The 21,179-nt window shown below is 57.3% G+C and overlaps 1 protein-coding gene across 10 annotated transcripts in view; it reads right to left on the reverse strand.

The window, feature by feature from the left end:
• Positions 1-2,184: 2,184 nt before the first annotated feature.
• Positions 2,185-21,179, reverse strand: part of KCNH2 (potassium voltage-gated channel subfamily H member 2) — a 49,556-nt gene continuing 30,561 nt past the window's right edge. For 3 of the 10 annotated variants that reach the window (XM_053608365.1, XM_053608363.1, XM_053608360.1), the window contains 14 exons: positions 17,274-17,438; positions 15,493-15,939; positions 14,731-14,942; positions 10,002-10,430; positions 9,058-9,445; positions 8,553-8,752; positions 7,597-7,849; positions 5,959-6,054; positions 5,645-5,838; positions 5,460-5,559; positions 4,666-4,938; positions 4,408-4,594; positions 4,030-4,207; positions 2,185-2,738 (listed from right to left, as the gene is read on the reverse strand). In XM_053608365.1, the coding sequence (XP_053464340.1) occupies positions 2,589-2,738; positions 4,030-4,207; positions 4,408-4,594; positions 4,666-4,938; positions 5,460-5,559; positions 5,645-5,838; positions 5,959-6,054; positions 7,597-7,849; positions 8,553-8,752; positions 9,058-9,445; positions 10,002-10,430; positions 14,731-14,942; positions 15,493-15,939; positions 17,274-17,376 (3,210 nt within the window). In that variant the 5' untranslated portion in view covers positions 17,377-17,438 and the 3' untranslated portion in view covers positions 2,185-2,588. Of the gene's footprint in view, positions 2,739-4,029; positions 4,208-4,407; positions 4,595-4,665; positions 4,939-5,432; positions 5,560-5,644; positions 5,839-5,958; positions 6,055-7,596; positions 7,850-8,552; positions 8,753-9,057; positions 9,446-10,001; positions 10,431-12,940; positions 13,404-14,730; positions 14,943-15,492; positions 15,940-17,273; positions 17,439-19,258; positions 19,338-21,179 lie in introns of those variants that run through there. The other 7 variants (XM_053608364.1, XM_053608361.1, XM_053608362.1 and 4 more) reach the window with 7 other exon arrangements.

Consider the following 21,179-nt stretch of genomic DNA (forward strand, 5'->3'; position numbering starts at 1 on the left):
TGGCCCCATGGGTGGTTGCCTGAGGCCGAGCAACACGTGCCCAAGATGGGTATGGAGGAGAACATGGAGTCGGACATACCTGCCACCTACCTGTGGTGTGACCTCTGGCAGTCACCAAACCATCCCAAGCCTGACCCTCCTCGTATGGACCAAAAATGGTGGTCTGCATGGTGGTAGGGATTAATGACACCTGAGCAAGGCATTAGATACAACCTAGCACTGCTCCCGACTCTCCAGGCTGCCCCTCCCAGGCTGAGCCCCCAGGAAGACAGTACTCTAAGGTTGTGAACACCTGGTAAATGCAGCCACCATGACTGTGGTCCCCCACCCATGCTCCAACTTTGGCAGCTGGCTCCTGGTGCAGGGCATCTAGGCTAGACTGCCAGCTCTTTCATCCAGACAGAGCAATTGACTCCTCAGACATCCACGTGGCTTTGACTGAAGATAGGTACTTACAGATTCCCCTCTTCTGGGCCCTGTGTACATCGTGGGCTCAGACACACATACATACACACATCACTCCAGAGCACCAAGTCCACCCAGGCAGTACCCTCACCCAGCAGCAGGAAGCTGCTGCAATGCTGGCATGAGCCCCAAAGAAATACTCAGTATCATTCTTGATACAAAGCCTCGGTGGGGGTGAGGGAGCAGGGGCTCTTTCTCCCTCTCCTTTCTAGACCCCCAACTCATCAGGCTGCCTCGCCCAGGCTGAGCCTCCAGAAGACAGCACTCTAAGAACAAGGGCAGTCTATGACATGGAGACAATGCCAACGAGCAAGGATTTGGCCCAAGTTCCAGGGCCAGCATGCGACATGCCTGGAGCCTCACATGCACCTTCCCTTCCCACCACCAGCTGCTGCTTACTCTGTGTCCTTCCCCAGGTTGAGGTCCCCAGGCACTGGTTCACCTTTAGAGCCATATCCCACTCATACCAGATCTAGGCCACCCCAGCTCGACCCCCACCCAAACTCACACACATCAACCCACCAGGAAGGCTCATGTTGAACTTTCAAATCGCAAGCAGAGGCATGTCACAGTACACACGCGCACACACACACACACGTGCAACAGATCTTGAGGCACAAAGCCCCCCTTTCTGCCTGACCCACCTCTGTCTCACTCTCACCCACAGGTTGCCGCCTTCTCCCATGTCTCCCAGGCCCTGCCAAGCTCCAGTCAGGGAAGCTCCAGGGCTTCTCTCCTGCTTGCTCTGGGCATTGTGCAAATTTTCTGGCATGCTCAGAGACCAACTGCCACCCTATCCCAGGCCTGGGCAGTGAGAAAGCGCATTTGTCTTTCAAGCAGAGTGAACAACCCCACCTCAAAGAGTTAGAGGTTATGAGACTTAAGTGAGAAACCTCTGTGAGAGATCTTGAGGCCTTTGACAACACACCAGCCCTCAAGCTGGCCGGTCCAGGTAGCACCTGCACTGCCTATCATCTCCCCCTATCCCCCCGCCGCTGGCCATGACCACTGCACTATGCTCCCCCAACGCTGTGTGTCCTCAGAAGCTCAGCAGTACATAGGCATACACGTGTGCGTGCACACACACACACAGAGGCATACATGAACACGCATGTGCACCCACACACCCACACACACTGGGACATACATCCACCACTGTCCTGGCATGTCTGCCTTGACTTATTCTCCCAGTGATGGAAATGTGTCATCTTGAAATTACACCCTCTCTTGGCAGCTTTCCTTATAATCAAGGATCACAGGTGACCATAGTGACCAAGGTGTGGTTCACCTGCAAACAGCCACCAGGTGAGCTCTGGTCAGGGCTGGGGAAACCAGTATGTTCAGAGTTAAGTCAGTGTAAGGGCCCCAATTACTGGTATATAGAGTGAAGCTGGGTGGGGCTGGGGACCAGGGGTCAGGCCAATTACAGTCCAGCTTAGGGTCAATGCGGGGCTGGGTTCATGAACTGTGAAGGGAGGCAAGTGTATGTCTGCATTAGCAGTCAGGGTGGGGCCAGCTTTGGGGGCCCTACAGAGGCAGATGCCTGGAGATGACCTGTGTCAGCCCACCAGGGAGCACCCCCTACCAAACACGCCCACATCTGGATCTCAGAGCACCCCGCAGGCCCTGTGCACAGACAGGCCAATGCATGAGTGCCCGTGTGCGTCCAAATGTAAACACAGGGTACATATGACAGCTGCACTCTCCCAGGCACTGGAGTCTCCTCAGGATAATTATTTATTATTCGTTGTCATCAGCGTCTTCATTAATTATTCATATGATCCTTAATTATTATCCTTAATAATAAGAGCAGTAAATAGCAGAAAAGTCCTTGAGGTGCCTAAGGCCCAGGGCCGGGTGCCTCCGGGCAGTTAGACCAGCTAATGCCCTCAGGGCAGTGGGAGACCACAGGCCCCAGTCCACTGCCGGCCCTGCCCCTGCCCCTCTCACTGGGGCCCAGGGGGCTACAGGAGGAGATGGTCCCAAGGGCTGGGGGAGAAGCTGATCCTTCCACTTCCTCTCCCCTTCCATAGCAGGGCCTCCTGAGCAGGGCCTCCTAGGGGAAGGGCCCAGGTGGCACCCTGATCCCTGGATGAGCCACATGTCCACACTGGGCAGCCCTACTAACTGCCAGGGTCTGAGCCATGTCTGTGTAGGGGCTGGGAGGTGAGGGCCCCCAGCTGGCCCGGCAGGGAGAGACGTCGAGCGAGGCCATCTTGGGGGAGCTCTGGGACCCCCAGAGGAAGCTCCTCGCACGCCATGAACTGGGAAACCTGCAAAGAACACAGAGCGTGAGCAGATGAGGGGGCCATGGGGGTGGGGAGGTGGGAGAATCCTAGGGATAGAGGACAGGCAGGACAGGAAGGTGGGGAGGAGGGTCGGGTGGGTGGAGAGAGGTCTGAGGGGACCAGAAGAAGGGCCAAAGCAGACAGAGCAAGACAGGGACCAAGGGGAAGCACTGAGGTGGGAGGTTGGGAAGTATACTCTCAGAAGGCAAAAGCCAGGCGAGTTGGAGGGCTTCTCCTTGATGCAAGGGGCCTTGGCCCCAGCCCAGGGGAAACTCAAGGCCACAGCCTCTTCCCCAAGCAAGGCGGCAGCTGAATCCAAACCCAACCTGGAATAAGGAGTCCCTGCTCTGGGACAGAAGCTGGGACAGAAAGAGAAACAAGGTTCCTTCCTGCAATCTGGAAGGAACTCAGAGACCTAGAAACAGAGGCAGGCTGGCAGCCAGGCGTCTGAGGGCCAGAGAGAAGGCCAGGGCGGGAGGGGGTGCTGCCGAGCCTGCTGGTGAGAGCTCTGCGGGGGCGGCTGTGAAGGAAGACTGGCACATTTGCTGACGTGGGCCCTGGTGTCTGCAAACAGGAGCAGGCAGCATATGGGAGGGGGGAGCGGATGCCAGGGGAAAGGGGGGCAGATCCCAGGCTGCCTCTGACAGCTAGAGGAGTCCCTTCAGGGATGCCCAAGAACTGGTGCAGGGGACACAGATGCAGAAATCGGGAATGCAAATGTCCTTTCAGGAGGGGACAAAGGGCAACTGCTGCCCATCTCCAGCACAGGAGAGAAACGCAGGCCCAGGAAGTCCTACCTCAGAGCTGGGCCTCAGCACCAGGAAATGACAGCAGCCCTAAGACAACACTTTGGGGGGTTAGTGCTGAGAGTGAAGGAGGGCAGGATGGTCAGACCAGGGAAGTATTTGTCACAGCAGGGAACTGGGACCCTGTCCCTAAACATGCTGGCACACAGCCCCCACCCCCAGGCCTCAGGCTCAGTCAGTCCTCCCTGGACACAGACATCATTAAATGTGGCCCTTCAGTGACACTAGGGGAGTCCGGGAAGCTCAGCCTGATGGTTCTGGGGGCCCAGCTGTCTTGGGGCTTGGGCTGGGGCTCTCCTGGCCTGCCCTGAGCCCACAGCTCCTAAGGAGGCCTCCTCCAGGAGTGCAGGGGTGGGAGGAGGGCAGGAGCAGGGTGGGGGAAGAAAGGGCAGCAGAACAGGTCTGGGGTGGAACTTTGGCAGAAAAAGCAGGGCTGGAGGTGCCGCAGGGGAGGGAGCTCAGGAACCTACCTGAGAAAGCGAGTCCAAGGTGAGGGTAGGGATGGGGCTGACAGGCAGCAGAGGAGAGGAGGAGGCAGGGCAGGGCCCCGGAGTGGTCACAGCACTATAGGCAGGTGGAACCAGCGTCATCTGCCTCTGGAGCAGCTGCAGCACAGTGGCCATGTCTGCACTCAGCCGGGTCTCCAGCCTGGCAAGAAGGAGGGAGAAGGATGCTCAGGGATGTGAGGACACCAGTGACTGAGGGGGGGCAGCCAGTCACCCAGGCCCCCTCTGCACTCTGGGGTGGCAGCCCCTGGCTCAGCTGTGAATGGAAGGAGGGGACCCAGCTGCCCCAGCTGCTCCAGCCAGGCCTGGATAGAGCAGTCACTCTCCCCAGACCCCGCACACCTGTTAAGCTGCCGCTGAAGGGCATCCAGCCTGCTCTCCACATCACCCGGGGGTCGCCGGCCAGGGCTGGAAAGCGGGATGTTGAGGAGGCTGGGGGTGGGGGCGGGGCAGCGAGGCAGCTCCTGGTACTGGCGGCCACGACTGTCCCCCCAGAAGCTAAAAATGTTGGACACTCCCGAGAAGGCGCCTGGAGCCAAAGAGTGGCGTGAGGCGGTGCAGGCGACCCCCTCCAACCCCCTGCGGTCATCCTGCACATACCTGACAGAGGGTTACAAGTGTCACTGCTCTTCTCACAGTCCTCTGTCAGGGGCTCCCCACCCGGCGGCTCTCCGGGGGGCCTGGGGCTGGAGAAGGGCACCAGGCGGAGAGGGCTGGAGCTGTGGCCTGGGCCCTCATCTTCACTGCTCTCGGGGCTGGAGAGGCCACTGGATGGGCTCTCCCCCCAGGGCCCCCCTGGCCGGCCCTGGCAACTGGGCCCTGCCCCCACCCGGCCCGGTCCCAAGGTGGATACCTCCCCTGGCTGCTCCATGTCTGTGGGAAACAGAGAACTGGACTCAGAGAGGAGAGGGGATTGGGGGAGAGCAGGGGAGGAGAGAGGATTGAGTCTACAAAAGGATCACAGCTGGACGCCCTGATTTGTCCCCAAATGTTTCCTCTGTCCGTCTGCTGTGTTCCTGCTCTCTCAAGGAGGGCCCCTGGCTACTGAACCAGCACTGGCAATGGTGCTGCTGGGCGGGGCTCTCTGGCCTCTAGCCCGCCTTTGCCCTAAGTCTTGCCCCCTCATCTGTTTAAGGCAGCGCCCACTGAGACTACAGCCCTGAGCAAACCAAAATCTTTAGGCATGCCCTTGCCCTGGAGAGTGGTAGAGGGCTTCCTGGAGGAGGTGACCGGGGCCTGGAAGGATGAGCCAGGACAGCTGGGACAAGGAATGGGCACACTGGAGGGAGGGACAGGAATGTCTGGAGGCCTGGGTGGAGCAGACACGACCTGACCCCACCCTCCACTCTCCCCAACCATGGCCTCACCTTGACCCTGACATTCCCCCGCCTCACCCTTGTCCGTGCGTCTGCGGAAGGACAGCTTACGCTTGCGTTGCCGATTGAAGCCGCCCTCTAACTCTGCACTGCCAGGGGAACCTGGGATCATGTTGGTCTGGAACCAAGAGCCAGGTCAGGGGCCTTCTGCACTCACTCTCCTGTCCCACCCAGGTCGCTCCAGCTCAGGGTGGCCCACTCACATCTCGCAGGTTAAAGGTGATCTCCAGGCTGGACCAGAAGTGGTCCGAGAACTCTGGGTACATATCCAGCACCTCCAGCAGGTCGTCCCTATGGATCTTGTGCAGGTCACAGTAGGTGAGGGCCCTCACATCCCCGTTGGACTTGCCAGGCCTCGCATACAGATTCAGTGGCTCTCCAAAGATGTCGTTCTTCCCTGAAGGCCACGGAGAAGACAGAGCACTCAGCCCTGCAGGGTTGCAGTGAGGCAGCAGGCACCTTCTCCCAGGCATTCCCACCCTGGGCTGTGGCATCTCCCCTCAGCCAGGTCACCCACCAGCTGGCCCTGAGCCCATACAGCCAGGGGAGCATCTGCCAGCCCGTCCTCCCTCAGCTCCCAGCAAGCAAGACAGTGCCAGGTGGCCAGCAGCACCTGAGGAAGAAGGGGCCAGGGACCTCGGGTCTCCATGCCCCCCAGCAACTGGGACCAGCCAGTGGAACCAACCCGGGTGCCCCAGATCTGCCCGTGGCCCAGACTTCCTTGGGTTGTAACCACTTCCACCCTCAAACCCCACACCAACACCCTCTGGGCTACTGCTGCACCCTCGTAAGCAACCTTCTTCACACTATAGATCAGAACACAGTAGTGAATCAAGTCCAGCACTTTTTTTTCTTTTACTGAAAGAAAGTTTGATAGCATAGCTAAGCACAGCATAGAACAGAAAATACCAGAATGTGCCACACAGAGTAAGGCCGAGTGTTATACAGTGAAAGTTTGGTTTCTATTGGGGTGGGAGGGAAGGTAAAGTTTATGGAACTGAGATTAAAAATCTCAACTATCCCACCTTATCTGCCCTAAGGTGTGCAGGGCCAAGGGAAGGACAGGCAGAGAGCAAGAAGCCCCCAGAATCCTGGCTCACGTGTACTGCAGGGTTGCAGTGAGGCAGCAGGCACTGCAGTGGGAAGAAAGGATGAGGTAGGAGGGAAAGGGGGCAGGACGTAGCAAGGGGACAGCTATGATTATCTTGCATGAGGCTGCTGAAAACCACACGGCCCTGAGTAAAATCAGAGGCTCAGCCTCCATGGTAGCCTTTCTCCCCCATTGCCCACCTTGGAGGATAAAGAGTTGATCCTACTACAACCTTTCTGGAAGGAAGTATGGAGAAACCTCAAAGCGCTCAAGCTAGACCTCCCATTTGATCCTGCAATCCCATTACTGGGCATCTACCCAGAAGGGAAAAAATCCTTTTATCATAAGGACACTTGTACTAGGCTGTTTATTGCAGCTCAATTTACAGTCGCCAAAATGTGGAAAGAGCCTAAATGCCCACCAACCCAGGAATGGATTAACAAGCTGTGGTATATGTACACCATGGAATACTATTCAGCTATTTAAAAAAATGGAGACTTTACATCCTTCGTATTAACCTGGATGGAAGTGGAAGACATTATTCTTAGTAAAGCATCACAAGAATGGAGAAGCATGAATCCTATGTACTCAATTTTGATATGAGGACAATTAATGACAATTAAGGTTATGGGGGGGAGGAAAAGCAGAAAGAGGGACAGAGGGAGGCCTTGGTGTGTGTCACACTTTATGAGGGCAAGACATGATTGCAAGAGGAACTTTGCCTAACAATTGCAATCAATGTAACCTGGCTTATTGTACCCTCAATTAATCCCCAACAATAAAAAAAAAAAAAAGGAAAAAAAAGAAAGCAAGAAACATCTGTCTGTGGGGAGACCCTGAAGGGAAAGAGAATGTGGGAACCCTCAAGGTTCAGCAGCCCTGTCCCACGTGGGGCTCCTCTGCACTGCCCCTCTTGGAGGGCCTGAGTTTAGGTGAATTAAAGGAGCCCAAAGACCCTACAGACAGTTGCAGGCCCATGGCCCCGACAAATGAGTATTCAGAAGGCTCAGACCTCTCTAGGCTGCAGCAGGTATTTCCAGTCCAGTGCCCACCCCCACCCCATACCCAGGATGGCCACGACGACATCACCCCGCAGGATCTCAATGGAGCCCCGAGAGATGAAGTAGAGGGCGGTGAGCAGGTCCCCAGCATGCACCAGTGTGTCCCCAGGTGGTGCGTGTGTGGTCTTGAACTTCATGGCCAGTGCCCGCAGGCAGCCCTTGGTGGCCCCTCGGAAGGGCTTGCAGTGCTGCAGCAGCGAGCGGTTCAGGTGCAAGCAGATGTCTGCCTGCAGGCACTCAGGGAAGCCCTTCAGCACCTGGGGACAGGGCAGGGAGGGGCAGCTCAGCACACCCTCCTTGGGGCCCCACCCAACTCCCACCCCACTGCCCCAGCCCTCAGTCTCAGGGAAACCTCATCTTCCAGGCCTGGGTGCTACCCCAGAGTAATCTGGTGTCTGTGTCAGGAAAGCCTCCTACTTCTCCCCTGGCTGGGCACCTTTTGGCTCTAGACCTCCATGTCCTTATTTGTAAAGTGTAGAAACCAATTCCTATCTCCGGCTGTTGGGTGGATATTTTTTTTTTTTTGTAGAGACAGAGTTTCACTTTATGGCCCTCGGTAGAGTGCTGTGGCATCACAGCTCACAGCAACCTCCAACTCCTGGACTTAGGCGAGTCTCTTGCCTCAGCTTCCCGAGCAGCTGGGACTACAGGCGCCCGCCACAACGCCCAGCTATTTTTTTGTTGCAGTTCGCCGGGGCCAGGTTTGAACCTGCCACCCTTGGTATATGGGGCCGGCGCCCTACTCACTGAGCCACAGGCGCCGCCCTGTTGGGTGGATATTAACTCGACAACCTGTGGGGGGCTTAGCACATTGCACCTGCCCCAAAGGGAGAGCAAAGGGGGAGCAACATGCACTAACTAGGGCCATCTGAGACTTGCTAACTGCTCCAAGAGAGACCCCACAGCCATCCCGCTCTCTTCAGCAGCCACCTGTCTACCACACTGTGCTGGTGGCCTCACCGCATTCATGTCGATGCCATTGGTGTAGGACCAGGCATGCTGGAAGTACTCCTCCAGGCGCTGGCGCAGCGGGTTGGGGATCTGGTGGAAGCGGATGAACTCCCTCACGCGGAGCATCTGTGTGTGGTAGCGTGCTGTGCCAGAGTATAGCCGCTGGATGATGGCTGACACATTGCCAAAGATGCTGGCATACATGAGGGCTAGGGGGACAGAGGGGAGGCTGTCAGTACCTGCAGGGACTCCATCCACCCACAGGGATCCTGCTCAGACCCTGCAGCAGATCAGCGACACCTACCACCACAGCTCACCCTCAGTGTTGACATACCCAGGAGATGCCCAAGTACACATGTGCTCAGACACATGCCAGCCTTCCAGCAATTCCTGCCCTGGTGTCCCAGCCCCCAAACCACATCATGATGGCAGCCCCCAGAGTCTGTGAGTCCTAGGCTCCTCCAGCAGCCTCAGATTCCTCCTCCCCAGGCTGCCCCACCCCAGGCACACTCACAGCCAATGAGCATGACGCAGATGGAGAAGATCTTCTCTGAGTTGGTGTTGGGGGACACGTTGCCGAAGCCCACACTAGTGAGGCTGCTGAAGGTGAAATAGAGCGCGGTGACATACTTGTCCTTGATGGAGGGGCCGCCCAGGCCGCTGCTGTTGTATGGCTTGCCGATCTGGTCGCCCAGGTTGTGCAGCCAGCCAATGCGAGAGTCTATGTGCGGCTGCTCCATGTTGCCAATGGCGTACCAGATGCAGGCCAGCCAGTGCGCGATGAGTGCGAAGGTGCACATGAGCAGGAAGAGCACGGCCGCCCCGTACTCCGAGTAACGGTCCAGCTTCCGTGCCACACGCACCAGCCGTAACAGCCGCGCTGTCTTCAGCAGTCCGATCAGCTAGGGGGCAAGAAGGCAGGACATTCAGTGTAGGGGTAGAGGAGGAGTAGAGGGAACTACTCTTAGACAGGGTATCAGAGGTGAAACCCCAAAGACCTTCTCCCAGAACTTCTTCCCAGTAGTTGAAGCCACCTTGTCTGAAGCACCTCCCATGCTGGGCCCAGCACAGATGTCTCATTAATCTTCGTGCTAGCTTCAGGACAAAGGGGACACAGTTCCCACAGCAAGAATGAGGGAAAAGGGGATCCAAAAAGTGTGACAATCACCCTAAGGTGCCTGGCCAGAATTTTCCTTAGCTTCTAGGGCCTTTGGGGGGACAAATTAGCGAAAAGCAGTGCCTCTTCTGGCCTTCAACAACCCTGTGAGCTCAGCTCATGTGGAGAACAGAGAGGAGCACGGGTTTTTTGGGACACCTGACATGCACCTCACCTTCTCTGTCTCTCTCCCCCTCTCTCTCTGCACCCCTCCACCACACTAAATCCCACCAGCTCTCTCCCTTTTCCACCTCCCAGCCTCCCTGTCCTTTCTCCCCTCCCTGCCTCCCTGCCAACCCCACCTCTTCAGAGCCAGAGCCAAAGATGAGCAGGTCAAAGGGGATTGCGGCCACCATGTCAATGAGGAACCAGCCCTTGAAGTAGTGGACGGCGATGCGGCCGGGGTGGCTGACCACCTCTTCATTGGCATTGACATAGGTGGTGCGGAAGTTGATGAGGATGTCCACGATGAACATGATGTCCACAATGAGGTCCACCACAGCCAGCGGCTGGCAGGCATAGCCACAGTCAGGTGCCGGAGGACCCTCTTCTGTGTCCTTCAGCAGGAAGGCAGCCGAGTAGGGCGTGAAGACGGCCGTGTAGATGACAAGCAGCAGGATGAGCCAGTCCCACACGGCCTTGAAGGGGCTGTAGTGCAGGATGGTCCAGCGGTGGATGCGCGGCGCCTGCAACTTGTACTCGGGCAACACATCAGCGCCCAGGGACAGGACCTGGACAGAAGGAGAAAGTAGAGGTGCAGAGTGAGGGCAAACCATGGGACCTCAGAGTAGGAGCTGGTGACATCTCTGCTGGGGCCAACTAGAGTAAGCGGGGAGGAGCCAAAACAGTTTCCATCAGAATGCACACCCCTCAGCCAAGCGACCAGTCACTGGACAGTTCTCGCCATGGGTACACAGCAACAGGCCTCCTGGCTGGTTCCAAACAGTCCCAACAGCTCTCAGCAGACCTGGATTCTGGGTTCTCTGCAGTGACACCCAGTGCTGCCTCACCAGCCATGCAGACCCAGCCCCACGGACAATGACTGACACCATGTGATCCTGCCCACACCCCAAGTCACCACACCATCTCAAAATACCCCAGAGCCTGTGTCTAGAAAAAATCCTAAGGACTACAGCTCCCTGCCTGGGCGGGGTCTTCAGATAAAATGGTAGTCACTGCGTTCCCTCCCTGTCACTGGCCCAGGGACACCAGCCATCCAGTCTCAATTCTTTTGACCTTCTAGGGGTGGAGGTAGGGAGAGATCAAGACACTCCTCTGCTCCCCTCAGTCCTCTCTCTACCCAGGCCCAGGGCAGCCCACAGTCCTCACACTCCCACACTCTTACACAGGGACACAGAAGATACTATCCAGCCCAGAAGAGACGGTGCCCAATGGATGGCCCAGGAGCAACACAAAGCCCTGTGCAGGTTGACGCTCACAGACAGCAGGTAGGCCCACCCTCTCGACCAGGTGACAGCAGCCACATTACTCTTTCTCCCAAGCCAAACTAGGAAGAGCTCAGGCCAGCTTCCCCAGGCTGTCGCACAAGCCTCCATCTGACCTTCAGGGCCTACTCCCCCAGAATCCTCTCTTACAGACATCCAGCTCACCCAAGAGCCCCCTTCCCAAACGCTCCCAGCCTGGCCTTTGCCATCCTTGGCAGCCAGCCAAACCCAAGGCCCCACCCTGCCACCTTGGAAAGCCAGAGTTGCTGGCCCTGCCTCCAGAAACACTAACTCTTGGGGCCACAGAGCCTCTACCTCTGGGCTGGAGAAGGCCATGAACAATGGGGTGCCAATGACTCCCCTTCGTGTTCAAGCTGGGGACATCCTCAAGCCACCTTCACAGATAGCACGTTTGGGGAACATCTCCTTGGAGGTAATTACTAGAAGTTAAGACAGGTCATAATTAGGGGTTTGATTACCCTGGGGTGGACACAGGGCTTCCAGAGGTACTGATGGAGAGGGGAGAAGCTAGGGCCTAGAGCAGGGAGCCCAGGGACAGGCTCCCGAGTTCCCATTTCTGCTCTGCCTTCAGCCCCAGCAACCTGCTCCTTAGGACAGAGAGTACATGCTCATGGGGTGGCAGAATTTCTGGGGTGAAGCAGGGATTGAAAAAAAGAACTGCAGAAAAATGGGCAGAAAGAGGTAGCTGGCCCTAGATGCAAATCCTCATTGCACTGAGAGGCCAGGTATGCAGAACCGCCCTCTCCCCACAGCAGCGATCCCACTCCCAAGTTTCCCCTCACCACAGCATGAGCAGCATCACCCCAGGACACTCCTGGGATGCAAGGCCTGGACACACAAACCTCATCTTTACAGGGGTCAGTCTCAGCTTTGCCCTGTCAGCTTACCCCCAATACTGTCATAGAATACTGAAGCCAACTCATTTAAGCCAGAACCTGGGTCCTCACCTGAGGATAAAAAGACTCCCACCTCTACCTGTCCCCAGCTGGAAGCAGCATAAGAGCCAGGGCAGACAGCTGAGGTGCCAGGGCAGTGGGGCAGGAATGGGGCGGGGGTGGGATTCTCAGACTCACCCCTAAGCCAGCCACATTTCACACCTCATCCACCACAACCCAAGCCTGCTCCAGGCTCTGTAATAGGAGGGCCACTGCGGACACAGAGGTGGTTCCCAGGAGGTAACAGAGCAGCACATAGCCCTCCAGCAGTACTTCAGGCCATCCCTAAAAAAATGAGCCAGACACCCAGCTCAGCACGCCCTCACCTCCTACACAGTGGTTTCTATGCCTGTGCAGATTGCAGCCTCCTGGACCCCTGGAGGCAGCCCAAGCCTTCCTTGCCCATTGCAGGGTATCATACCCCAGCACTTACAGCAAGGAAGCTTCAGTGCCTCTGTGCCTCTGTGCCAGGCCTGGCTGCTGCCCACTGGCTCCTTCTCCTCCCACCACCTCCCCACCATCCTCTCTGGGCTTCCATTTCACTCCTGTTGTCTTTCTCTCCACCTTTGCATTTTTGAGCTTGAGGGCCATGGGCAGCAGAAGCCATAGGAGAGGGGAAGCCCCAGCAAGGGGGCTACGGTAGCCCCAGCCTAGGAGGAGAGCAGACAGGAGCCCAGAATGGCCAAGCAGGGCACAGACTCCATGGCTACCCAAACTCTGCTGTTTCCCAGGAGCCCTCTCCCCAGCCTGGAGTCAGAGCCCTTTGGGCCAAATCCCCACTTGCCACCTGCCCAGTGCCCCGGTCCAGAAAAGGAAGGGGAGGGACCAGGGGTCACCTACCTCCTGGGCCACAAGGCTGGAGATGCGCACGGCCCGCCTTACCCGGCCTTTCTGGGCCCTGGGCTGCAGAGCCCCTGCTCCACTCGCCTTCACTGCTGAGGCCGCCATGGAGGACTTGGCTCCCCCCAGCCTGCCTGCCCAGGGGCCCAGGGGCCCAGCCAGTACCTGACCTGCACCCCAGTAGCAGTCCCAGCCCAGACTGCACCCCAGAGGTTGGCCGACTGGCAGCCAACGCAGCCTCTGGCATGAAGCCAGTGTGGCTGGGGCTGGACCCCGGGCTGGGGTCACCCAGGCAGGGAGCGTGGGTGGCAGCCCACCTAGCCAGGGCTGCCCACGGCCCCTGGTGCGGGCCCTGCTGCCAGGGCTCTGCGCTCTGCCTGCCCAGCAGCCTGGCTGCGGCCGGCACCTCGGCTCCTCCAGCGGCCCCTCCTCCTCCTGGGTCCCCACCCCCACCCGCCACACTGGGCTCCTGCCCCGCCCGCCCCCTCCCAGCTCACTGGCTCGAGCTCCTGCGCTGCTCCCGCAGCCCGTGCCCCTCCCCCTCGGCCGGCAGCCGGCCTGTCACCACAGATTAATGGTCTCCCCGACACCCCCGCCTGGCCAGTCCAGTGCCAAGCCAGCCAGAGTCAAACAGAGACACCCAGAGATGGAGAGACTACCAAGACTGGCCAGAATACTTGCGCACATGGACACACCGAGGCACACATGCACTGACCCCCCACAACACACCTCGGGCTTATGGGCAGCCAGGGGCTCAGGTGGGAACCAAGAGAGAGGCAAGGGGGGAGGGGGGAAGAAAGGAGGCAGCCAGATAAGGGCCTAGGGTGAGGGGGAATGTTCTGGAGTCAAGGCCAATGGACTGGAGACCTGGCTGGGGTCCAGAGAGCTGGAGGCAGTGGGAGCAGGGCCAGGAGGCTGCCTGGGGAACAGGGCAGCTCTCACATGGGCCAGCCCAGGCCACAGCTGGGGAAGGGGCAGGAGAGAACAGGAGTCCGCACTATCCCAGGCTTTACTCACTGCTGGGGGCCACTCCTGATCAGCTGCCCCCACCCCCAAGGCCAGGATGTGAAAGAACTGGGGGACTAGGTAATGGAGGGGGTGGACCATCTTGCTGCAAGGAATGTTCCAAGCCCAAGAGGAGACAGACGACCAGACTGGCCCTGCCTCAGTGTGGTGTTGGCTAGTGGTCTTCTCTGACCCAGGATTTCGGAAATTAATCTCTCCATGTCTTTGCACTCCCATGGCCCCCCTCCTCACATGAAAAGGAAACAGTACTTTCGCATGCTTTGAGGATATGGTTGGGAACCTCCAGGCCGTCCTGGCCATCCTCATAACACCAGGTGCCTACCCTCTGCTCAGGTGAGTTCATTACCTTGGCCTAGAAGCAACAGGACCCTCCAGGCCTGACCTCTGTGGCCCCTTCTAATTTTAAGCCTCCTCCTGTTGGCTTGACCCATGGTACTGCCTCACACACACCCTATGGCCAGGCCCTTCATGTCCATAAAGCTGCCTGGCCCTCTCACGTCCCCTGCCTCAACTGCCCTGTCCTCACTCTGTAAGAGGCATGTACCTCATCCACTTGCCCTCTGCATCTGCCTGCTCCCAGAACCTCCCAGTCTCCTCTCCCCAGGACCTCTCAGGACCTCCCACCCTGGGCCTCAGGTCTGCCCACTCAGGAGGCTCTCACTGGCTGGCCCCCTCCACCCCACCTCTGCACCTCAGCACACTCCCCCCTCCTCCCCTCCAAGCTTCATCAAGTGAGAGGAGAGCCAGGCTCACTGGGCACCTACCTGGGTGACCTTCTCAGTGACATTGTGGGTCCGATCCTTTATCTTGGGTGCTATGATTTCCCGGTCACTGGTGGGCGAAGCCAGGAAGGGGTCACCCTTGAGGTCCACAAAGTTGAGGGTGATTTGGGGAATCTTGCTAATGGTGCGGTAGCGCACGAGGTCTGAGTCCGAGGTGGAGTTAAGCAGGCCGCTACGCAGGGGGTGCATGGCCCCTGGGTGGAGAGGCAAGGCCAGGTCAGGATAGCAGGCCTTGGCCTAAGGGCGACCAGGCCCTGCACTGGCTGGAGCCATGGGGCACAATGACTCAATGAGGTCAGCTCTAGAGGATGGGGACAGTTATAGTGAAACAGACCAGGCCAGACCCTTCCCCACTCTAAGAAAGCACCCTGTGGTGCAAATAGAAGATAGAGGAGGAAGAAGGGTCTATTCAAGGACATTTGGACCCTGCCAGAGAGCCAGGTGGTACCAGGTACCCTTCACAGTCCCCAGAACCATCCCTGCTCCAAGATGTCCTGGGACAGCCAGCTCCATGGGACAGCCAGGGCTCTCTGAGTGGAAGAATGTAATGGGATGAATGGACATTTAATAGCCTAAAAGGCCACTTAATGGGATTAAATAAGCGCTTAATGGGATTTCCGTCTCCCAGGCACCCAGGCTGTGCAGAAAGGTCAGAAGCTGAGGGCCTGGCAGGGGAGCAGGCCTGGCAGTCCAGGAGGCTGGGCTGGAGCGGGACAGTTCCTGACCGCGCTGGGGGCCCCTCACCAGTGCTGGCATGGCGCGGTGGCGGTGGGGGCAGCGCCCCGGCACGCATGGCCTCGATGTCGTCAGCTGAAGAGGCCCGGCGCACACTGGCGCAGCTCTCTCGGGAGCGCGTTCGGGCCAGGCTGCAGCTGGAGCCAGAGGCATCAGGGTTCAGGCTGTGTGCCCGGGGCGACGGGTGTGGGCCAGGTGCATTTGCGAGTGGCGAGCTGCAGCCCACCAGCGCGCGCTGCTCCTCGGCTTGCCCAAGCCCTGCTACGTGGTTGTCCATGGCTGTCACCTCGTCCAGGGCCAGTGACTCGCTGCTGGGCGCCGCAGGCGTCAGGTCCACATCTACCACCACGGCCCCGGGGGCACGCGCGCTGCTTGCACTGCCAGCCCGCCCCGACGACTCCCGGGCAGTCAGCGCCAGCAGCGCAGGTAGCTTCAGGCGGAAGGTCTTGGCGCGGCCTGTGGGAGAGGGGAGGTATGTGGCCACCAGGACCCACTGGCAGCCGGGAGTAGCTGGAGCCTCAGACACCAGGGCAGGAAACAGAGGAACTGGGGACCCTGAAAGCCAACACCCCTCCACCTCACACCTCACCCCATGTACAGTTTTTGAACTCAATTCTCAAAAAAATTCTAGAATACAATTTTATCTAAGACTTTGATCAAGATAAACTTCCATTCTTTTCTTTTCTTTTTTTGTTTTTTTTTCCAAGACAGTTTCACTCTGTCGCCCTGGGCAGAATGCTGTGGCATATTAGCTCACAGCAACCTCAAACTCTTGGGCTCAAGCCATCCTCTTGCCTTGTTTTGTTTGTTGTTGTTGTTGCTGTTTAGTTGATCTCCCTCTTGCTCAGGCTGGTCTTGAACTCATAAATTTAAGCAATCTGCTTGCCTTAGCCTCCCAGCTTCCTAGGATTACAGGAATGAGCCACCATGCCCGGCCTGAACTGCCATTCTTGAGCCACACTTCAGAGCAGGCACTACATAAATCATCCCTGATTCTACCCACACCTAGCCAGTGGGTACCATTATCCCCATTTTAGACATAAGGAAATTTAAGCATAAAGGCTGTGTAACCTGCCTGAGATCACACAGCAAGGGGCCTGCAGTGGAATGGGTTAACGCCATAGTCTTCCTGCCATACCCTGCCATCGGCCATATGACATCTGTAGAACAGGTGGGTCAGTGTTACCAACATTGTCATTTTAGAGCATGACACCAAGAAGTGAAAGCTTTTGTCATGACTCTGAGGAAAAAATTAAAATTAAACCCAAAGAGGCCATCCTGGGAGAGGGGACATCTGAGTCTTGGCATCATGGAGCAGGTGAGGGGAGGCCGCCGTGTCTCCAGCCAGGATGAACATTCCCTCAGGTCCTCCCCTCAGCCAACCAAGATCTCCAGGGAACTTGGCAGGAACAAAGACCAGAGGATAGACCTTTCTAATGAACAAAGGGAACCACTTCCAGGTGGCCTGTGCCCTCTGGGGAGGGTGAGTTCCTCATCCCTGGATTGCTCAAGGCAGGCTGGAGAGAGGCCTGCTTTCAGGGAATGTTGCAAGGGGGACCTGAGCAGGTAAAGATAGGAAAACAGGTGCTACTGCTACAAAGACCTGTGACCTGGACCCTGTCTACTACTGTCTGTCCATCCTGGACCAGGTGGGACCAGGCCACATCCTCGGTGTACTCTCCCCCAAACTACATCCTCCCTCCTACAAAGCACTGACCTCAGGCAGCTCAGGTCCCAGGGAAGTGAAGCCATGTACTCCTGAGCCAACCCAAAGGTGTGGCTGCACTTACCTGGGGCCAGCCAGCTGGTGGGGGGGCCCCGGTGATTGGTGTCATGAGCCGGGGACCCCACCATGTCCTTCTCCATCACCACCTCGAAGTTGAGGATGAACATGATGACAGCTCCATCCTCATTCTTTACGGGCACCACGTCCACCAGACACAGGAAGCAGCTCCCTACAGAGTGGGAAGACACAGCTAGTACGGCACCAGCACCCCTCGGTCGGCAGTGCTAAAAGCCAGGAGGAGGGACCCCAAACACCAAAAGGACCTGCTCACTTCTGCCGCCTGCCGCGGCCCCCACGCACCATTCTCCACTTCCTCACCACGGTTTCCTGTCCTGCCCCCCTCATTTGGATGCACCTGCCCGTCACATGTCTTCCATTTGTCTGCTCCAGCTAGGAGCTCACGGAGTTCCCCTTCGCCACTCTCTGCAGATCGTATTTCTCTAGCTCTCTTTCCCATGTGCACATTCTCTCACACTGGTTGATGATCCTCTCTCTCTCCATCTTTTCACCTCATCTTCCCCATCCTCTCAGCAGATCTTTGCTCTTCCCTCATGTGAGGCAGTGCAGCATGGTGGGCAAACCCATAGATTTTATGCCCAAGATCTCTGAGTTCAGTCCTGACTCAGCCCTGCTTAGTTGGTCATGCATTTTTTTCTAAATTATTTTACATCCCTGTGCCTCGTTCTCCTCATCTATGAGATGGGAATAATAGTAATCCTATTCTCACTAGTTGTAAAGATTAACTAAGTTGACACATGCTAAGTGCTTAGGGCAATGCCTGCATACATGGCGCACCATAGACAGCTGGCTGCTACTGTCTGTCTTTCTGTCGCCATTGTTTCTAGATTAGCAGTGAGCCATCGTGTCAGTCCACAAGGTAAGTACAGATGTTGAGAGCAAGAGTTTCAAACCCTTTACAGGTGTTGGCAATGCCACAATATCTACGCGTGCACTCTTATATTTTATAGAAGTACCTATCTGTGACATTAGAATCAAACAGTCTAAGATGCACTGCTTCTAGATCTTTCATTTCCATCTCTCATCTTTCTCCTATTCTCAGTCTTTTCCCTCCCTTCCCTCCCTGTCTGTCTCTGTCCACCAAAGCACCTATATCAGGGGAGTTCAGTCCACCAGGCTGTGTCCTCCTTCCACTCCAGCTAGCATGTGCCCCCACATCCCCTCCACACTGATTTCTGAAAGACCTCTTTAGATCAAGCTCTCAGTTCCACCTAAAGCCCAGGAAACGCCACCCTTGGGAAGTTCTCAAGAAGACACAATGACATCTTGCTCTCCCTCCTCTATGGTCCCATGGGTACCCGGGCGTGTCCCTCATCTCCCACTCTTCCTAGGGGAGGAGATACTCTTCTCCTTATCTCTGCTCCCTCCTGCTCACCTGTCTTCTCTGCCTCCTGGTATGTGCATCCCCATTGAAGGACTTACTGCCTGGAATAATATGCCCTGGGAGCCAGGGCTGGCCAGCGGTGTCAGTGATGAGGCAATTGTGGATGGAGAGGTGGGCATGGGGTGATGAACCACATGGCCCCAGGAGTCCCCTGGCAATCCAGGCTCACATTTCCTTCCCCCTCACCTTTCTACTAGGCATGTGCCCTGCACCCCCACCCCTGCTCTCAGACCCACAGCAGAGGATGACAGTGGTGACCTGGGTCAGAGAGAGGCTGGCCACCTGGAGGGGCAGCACCCCTGAGTCTTGCTACTTCCCAGCAAGGTCTGAGGCCTGAGGGGCCACTTGCAGGGGAAGTGGGGGTGAAAAGGGCCCCATCTGGGAGAAGCTGGCCAGGCTCAGGTCAGATGTGCCAGGATGGGACTGAGAGATGACAACAGATCAGCGATTCTAATAGCTGTAGTGTTCATCTTGTGGACCGAAGTCCTCTGAAACCAATTTAAACAGGCTGGCATTGAGGTGAGGGGCTGGACGAGGGGAGGGGCTGACCAGGACTTCTCTGCCCCACCCACAGACCTTCCACTTACGGCATCCCAGGGCCTCCAGGGGCCAAACTCTGCCCAAGGGCCCTGAGTTTGGGCACTCTGTCTGGGTCTCCCTTCAGCAGCCGTTCTTGTCCCCTGACCTCCGGCCTCTGACACACAGCCATGGTGTCAGGAACTGCAGGGGGCTGGGCCCAGCTGGAGACCATTTGGCACCCGGACAGCCTGCCTGGAGTTTATGCCCTAATATGGTGATGGCCGGCAGAGGCCTGAATAGGGACTAGCCTCACAAGACTAAGGAGAGGCCAGAGACAGGAAACCTGAGCCCCGGAGACCCCAGCACCCACCACCCCCAGGACCCCCGGGACCCAGGCTTTCACACCTCATTCCTCATCAGGAAACTTGTCTCAGAGAAGTCTAGAGTCTGGAACCAAGATGATCTCAACCCCAAGGATGGCTTGGGGATTCTATCCCCAACATAGGGCCCCAGAAATTCTGAGCTTGAGCCCTCAGCACTCCTCCCCACTTCAATTCAAGCCACTTACCAAGACAGGCCGGAACTGCATTCTGAAGCCCACCCAGCCCAGGACCCCGACACCTGAAATTGCCAAATTGTCAAATTGCCCCCAGGACCCTAGCATCTCAAAATCCCCCACCCAGGTGACAGCAGCACAGGCCTGCTTCCCACACCTAAACACACACACACACACACACACACACACACACACACACACACACACGAGTCCCCTTGGCCTCTCCCTTTATCCACATTCAAGAATCTTTCCTTTCAAATAATCCTGTCAAAGGAGGCCTGGTTATTCCAAAAATGTAAGCTGGAGCCCTGCCTAATGGCTGGGGGTAGGGAGCCCAGCTAGTGTCACAGAGACATAGAAGGAAGGGATGCTGCAGTTCCACATGGGTCCAGGCTCTCTGAGGCACTGCCCTCAATCACCTGCCAGATCAGCCCCATAGCTCCTCAGACCTGCCGGCCAGACCCCATCCCACTATTGGCTTGGATTACAGGCAGTGGGGATCCCTTAGGGCAAGGAAAGGAAATGACAGCCAGGCAAAGGATAGGACCAGGACAGCAGAGTAGAGCAAAAAGCATCTTGCAGGGGTTTGGGGCTGTGACTCCCACTCAACTTCCCTGAAGAGAAAACACCCTGAAAGCCAGCATCTGAGCTGTCCCTAGCACACACTTACATCAGCTCCCACCTACCCCTAGACCACCCAGACCATCCCTTTACCCCCACTCCCTCCTGGCTTCCCTGGCAAAGGCTGGCCTTAGAAGGCCTAGCACCCAGCAGTACGGTTGTAGTACCAGGAAGAGCCACTCCGTGGCAGGCGCAGCCCACACTCCTGAGCCAGCGCCAGCAGCTCCAGGAAGGAGGGGGCCAGGATAGACTGGCCAGGCAGCAGGGGGGTAGGATTTGTAGGATTCTCAGTCTCAAGGGAGGGGGCATGGGCTGTGCAGTCAGGTGGCCTCTGTGTATTGCATTAGAATGACTTTGGACTAGTAGGCGGGGGGGTGGGGGGTACAGTCATCTGCAAGGCAGGGAGAGCGTGCCCACCCGACAAGGCTGAAATGGAATGACATAATACATGTGCCACTCAGCCTGGCTGAAGGAGGTCCTTATACACTGGAGAAGAGAGGCAGACAAGGGGTATGAGTTCTTAGAATGCAGAGGCCCTAGGGCCTACCCGCCCTGCCCTGCCCTGCCCCACCCCAGCTGGAGAGACCTTTGGGTGAGGCAGCTGTCCCTGCCCAGCCCAGGCCTACCTCCCAGCCCCTCTGGGGATGGAGACAAAGGAAGGGGAGGTATGCCTTTCACCAACCAGTGCACTGCAGGGCACTGAGGAGGGCTGAGGATTAGGGAGGAGCGGGGCAGAACCAGGCCTGGACACATTCCAGGTGCAGCAGGTACAGCACATCCTGGCCCCAGAGAAGGCCTCTGCCATTCATCAG

This window comes from Nycticebus coucang, chromosome 11 (genome assembly GCF_027406575.1).
Source record: "Nycticebus coucang isolate mNycCou1 chromosome 11, mNycCou1.pri, whole genome shotgun sequence".
Classification (NCBI taxonomy): Eukaryota; Metazoa; Chordata; class Mammalia; order Primates; family Lorisidae; genus Nycticebus; species Nycticebus coucang.